The following is a 4,507-nucleotide window of genomic DNA, read 5'->3' as shown; positions in this document are numbered from 1 at the left end:
GATCGATTATATTCGGATTCACGCCGGAAAATCTAAATCAAATTACATTAATAACTAAGTACTGTTGAGGGAAACAATTTTTTTTCAAAAATAAATAAAGAAAAACAGAGGGAGAGGTGTGGGACCAGAGTGCAATGAGAAGAGCGTATTGAAGGGAGGAGGGAAGACTTAAAGATCACGACAATGGAGTGGTGATATAACTAACTAAAATAGTAAGTATACAGCTAGCAATGAAACAATAGATACCCCTTACCAACCATCACTCTCTCCTTCTACTTCTCCTTTTTAACTTTCTTCTTTCCATTTCTCTCCTAATTAAAACCCCTTCATATCTCCTCTTCTTCTTCTTCTGGTACTACTACTTTCTTCTAAGGTATTACATATAGTTCATTCTTTCTATTTGATCATATATACTACTCTCATTCATTCTCATTCCTGGCCAAACTATAGGCTTTTTTTTTTTGTGTGGATTTTTTGCTTTTGTCTTCTTTAAGGTACATTCACAACCAGCTATAGTTCATAAGTGGAGTAATTTTCTTTTTTGGTGTGGGTGTTGTAAAGTTTTTGTCTTTTTTTTGGGTTCATTTTCTCAGAGACTAGGAATTCTGCAGAGTTTCCTTGGGACTTGAGCCTATCAAAAATAGTAGTACTAGTACTAATTCCAGTTACCTGTTACTCTCTTCTCAGTTTTGGGCCGGAGGTTTGAGGGTTTAAGTGTTAGTTCTGTTTTCGGTGTTTGTTTTTTTTTCTTTTCAAATTTCATGTATTTGGTGCTTTTAAGGTGTTAGGCTGTACAATTTTTTTGGACCTTCAGTTACATTTTTGGAAAACAGAGAAGCATAGAGAAATTTTTTTGAGTCTTTTTTGCTGTGTTTTGCTTCAAATGAAGTAAAAAAAACTTGGTTTCTTAGAGATGTCTAGGCATAAAAATTGAAATTTTACTCCAACTTTTTGCTGTTTTGCATTGTTTTTATACTTTTCTGAACAATTTTGGAATATAATTGCAGAGGAATTTTCTGAGAAAATTTGGAGACTGAAAAGCTTTTTCTGCATATTGGGTCTACAAGTTCTTGCATTTTTAACATTTGCTTTTGGGTTTTCAATTTTTTTTAAAATAATCTTCTTTTCTTGTAATTTTCTCAATGTGTCGGTACACTCAGTGTGAACGCTCTACTTCAGTTCATTCTCATCCCAGTTTTTGTTTTTTTCTTCTTCTGAATTTCCCAATTTTTCTTTTTAAAATAATTTGCTAAATATTACAAAAATCCCACTCTCAGAATCTTGATTTTTTGTTGTGGATTGACAAAATTCCAAAAAAAAAAATCAACCTTTTTCTAATAAAATGTGCCACGCCTCATTTTTGACACCTTGGCTCCAGCTAGAGCACTTGGTGGGGTTGGCCCCTACCCTTCACATTAATTTTCATTTTTTTCCTTATAAAATGACTAAATGAGCATTTGTATTTTTGCTTCCTGTACCTAGGTGTTGCGCTCAGAAATTGTTATCATTTGTTGGTATGAAAGTTTGATGAATTTTCTTAGTTGGTGGTAATTATTAACTGGTTTTGTGTTAATTTTTGCAGTTAGAGTAGGAAAAAGAAAGAGTATAATAAATGGGGTCAAATTTGGTGGATGAGATAGACTGTGGTAGCTTCTTTGACCACATTGATGATTTGATTGAATTCCCTCTTGAGAATGAGGGTGCTGGCCTTAGTTCTACTGATTGCAAAGATTTTCCAACCATTTGGAATGACCCCTTGCCGGATTCCGACTCACTTTTCTCAGGCAGCCACCGGAATTCAGCCTCCGATTTCTCGGCCGAGCTCTCAGTTCCGGTGAGTATTCTTTTTGTAGCCACTTATGTCCCACAATATGTAACTTAAATCTTTATTTATATATTACCGTTATAATTAAATAAAAAATGGTCAAAGTTTAAGTGATTCCTATAAGGTTACGTGTAGGATAGGCTAGTTACCTTGCATCTCAAGAAATGCGATACTTTCACGGATTTTGCTCAAACGCGAAATAATTTATGCACCAAACTACTTCATACTTTAAGTGATTCCTATGGGGCTGATTTCTTTTTATGTCTCATCACGTGAATTGGACGTAGAGTTTTAAATATGTATTGCTTAGTACTTGATTAAAGAATTGTATCATGATTGGAGAGATCGGCTATTTAATGATGGATTAAGATATGTTTTGTATCTGACTGCCAGCTGGGCTGTCGGTGCTAAAGAAGTACACTACATTTTATGCTCAAAATTCAAACAATTTGCTCCATTTCAGGAAGGAAAAAAATAGTCCATTTCAAACAATTTGCTGAAGCTGCAGTCAATTCTTCATTTGGGACCACATCATAACTTTTTGCAGTTGTCCAATCATTCTATAGATAAAAGTTTGTTGATTGGTGGAATTAATTTGAATTTTTATTTCAATCTCATTTTCAAACCTTGTATTATTGTGAGAGCATTTACCATTTTGTTAACTGTGTTCAAGCTGAAAAAGGAGTATCCCCTTTGGTCCTGCAACAGATAGAGAGATAGAGGGACTACTAGAATCCCTGTTAGAGTTATGAGACTTATAGCCTGTTTGGCTAAAAAAAAAAAAAAAAAAAAATTGAAAAGTGTTTTTTTCCAAAGTTAAAGTGTTTGGCCAAGCTTTTAGATGAAAAAAGTGCTTTTGAGTAGAAACAGAAGCAGAAAAAAGTAGTTTCCCTTCTAAAGCACTTTTTTGAAAAGTACTTTTGAGAAAAATACACTTAGAAGCAGTTTGTAAAAGCTCGACCAAACACTAATTGCTGCTCAGAAGTGCTTTTCAAATAAATTAGCCAAACACAAACTGTTTATCACCAAAAGTACTTTTGAAAAAACACTTTTGAGAAAAATGACTTCTCAAAATATCGAGAGCTTAGTGTACCGGACTGTCCTTTTTATGCATCCGGTATTGGAAACCCACTGGCCCGAGTAATCTGGATTCACGCCGTGTAGGTAGTTGGAAAGTCCTGTCTATTTCGACTCCCATCCCTTGCCACTCGCATGTGGTAGTTGGAGAGGTGGTTGTTGTATAACAAGGAATGACCATCATAATTAATGACAGATAATAACATTCAATTTGCACCAGCATGATTGTGCAACTATAAGCAAAGCTGAACCAACTTTCTATTGAAAGTCATTGTCATCATTGAAAAGGACATTGTATCTATTAAGTGATATTTCTCAAACTATTGTTGCTTAGAATAGCATAATGTTTTGAGTTTGATATCATATACTACAACTCTGAACTCTTTGTCTGATATATTTGTGATCTTGCGTTACAGTATGAGGATATTGTCCAGCTTGAATGGCTTTCAGCATTTGTGGAGGATTCCTTTTCAGGCGGAGGATTAACTCTCGGGAAAGACAACTTTCCTCTTAACAAAGAGACATCCGAAGCCAAATTCCAGACTTCGAGTCCTGTCTCTGTGCTTGAGAGCAGCAGCAGTTGCTCTTCCTCTTCTTGTTCAGTTGAAAAAACTGTTCCACTTAGTAGTCCATGCCATCGAGGTCCACAACGTGCTCGTAGCAAGCGTCCTCGCCCTGCAACATTTAATCCCGCGCCAGCAATTCAACTTATCTCTCCAACATCATCTTTTACTGAGATTCCCCAGCCATTTGTTGCTCCAAAAATTACTTCAGAATCGGAGAATTTCGCGGAGTCTCCCATGAAGAAGATTCTGAAACCTGCTGTAGCAGAACAGAAGACGAAAAAGAAACTCAAGTTGTCATTTCCTTCATCTCTGGTCAAGACAAATCAGAATCCAGTGGCACAGACAATTAGGAAATGCCAGCATTGCGAGATAACAAAAACTCCTCAATGGAGGGCAGGTCCAATGGGACCAAAAACTCTGTGCAACGCGTGTGGTGTTCGTTACAAGTCAGGACGACTCTTTCCTGAATACCGGCCTGCTGCAAGTCCTACATTTGTTCCAGCAATTCACTCAAACTCTCACAAGAAAGTTATTGAAATGAGAACTAAGGTTGTCCCGGACAACAATGCCACCATAGCCAGGACCGCGCCACCAGCAACAGTCACCCAACCGGAGTTCAACCCGAGTAATGAAGACTCAGTGGAGGAAGAGAACAAATGAAGGAAAGAAGCAGAGAACAGTTTTCCCTAGTCCATAGTGTTGTAGTCATCTCCCTGCCTTCGCATTTCAATTCTTAGTGTTATTTGTGTATTTCATTTCTTTGTTCATTGTTGTTTGTATAGAGTTGTAATGGGTAGATAGTGAAGAAATAGAAGATCATATGTTAGGTGGTAGAGAGCAAATATGGAGATTAGATTTAAGGGCTAAGCATCAGTGTTACTTAAGTTTCTTTTAAAGTTAAATTAGGTTTGGGGTCAGTGTTGGTCTTTTTGTTAGATATTAATGCCTTCTTTTTTTTGTCCTTTAAATGGGAATTCTTTTTGCAGTTCATTTGTTATTAGGCAACTCTGAAATGAGTAATGGTTTATTTTCTAAGTAA

General features: G+C 36.3%; 1 protein-coding gene across 2 annotated transcripts; it reads left to right on the top strand.

Annotated features, from left to right (window-relative positions):
- The first annotated feature begins 217 nt into the window (after positions 1-217).
- On the top strand, positions 218-4,507 carry LOC104094255 (GATA transcription factor 8-like). Of its 2 annotated transcripts, none has more exons than XM_009600131.4 (3): positions 218-373; positions 1,583-1,834; positions 3,319-4,507. In XM_009600131.4, the coding sequence occupies exons 2-3, from the start codon at positions 1,613-1,615 to the stop codon at positions 4,126-4,128; spliced, it is 1,032 nt and encodes a 343-aa protein (XP_009598426.1). In that variant the 5' UTR covers positions 218-373; positions 1,583-1,612; the 3' UTR covers positions 4,129-4,507. The 2 variants fall into 2 exon arrangements, with proteins under 2 accessions (XP_009598426.1, XP_009598427.1); XM_009600132.4 differs by having other exon boundaries at positions 237-494.

The sequence above is a fragment of the Nicotiana tomentosiformis genome, chromosome 5 (genome assembly GCF_000390325.3).
Source record: "Nicotiana tomentosiformis chromosome 5, ASM39032v3, whole genome shotgun sequence".
NCBI classification, from domain to species: domain Eukaryota; kingdom Viridiplantae; phylum Streptophyta; class Magnoliopsida; order Solanales; family Solanaceae; genus Nicotiana; species Nicotiana tomentosiformis.
This window is presented reverse-complemented; position numbering and strand designations above follow the sequence as displayed.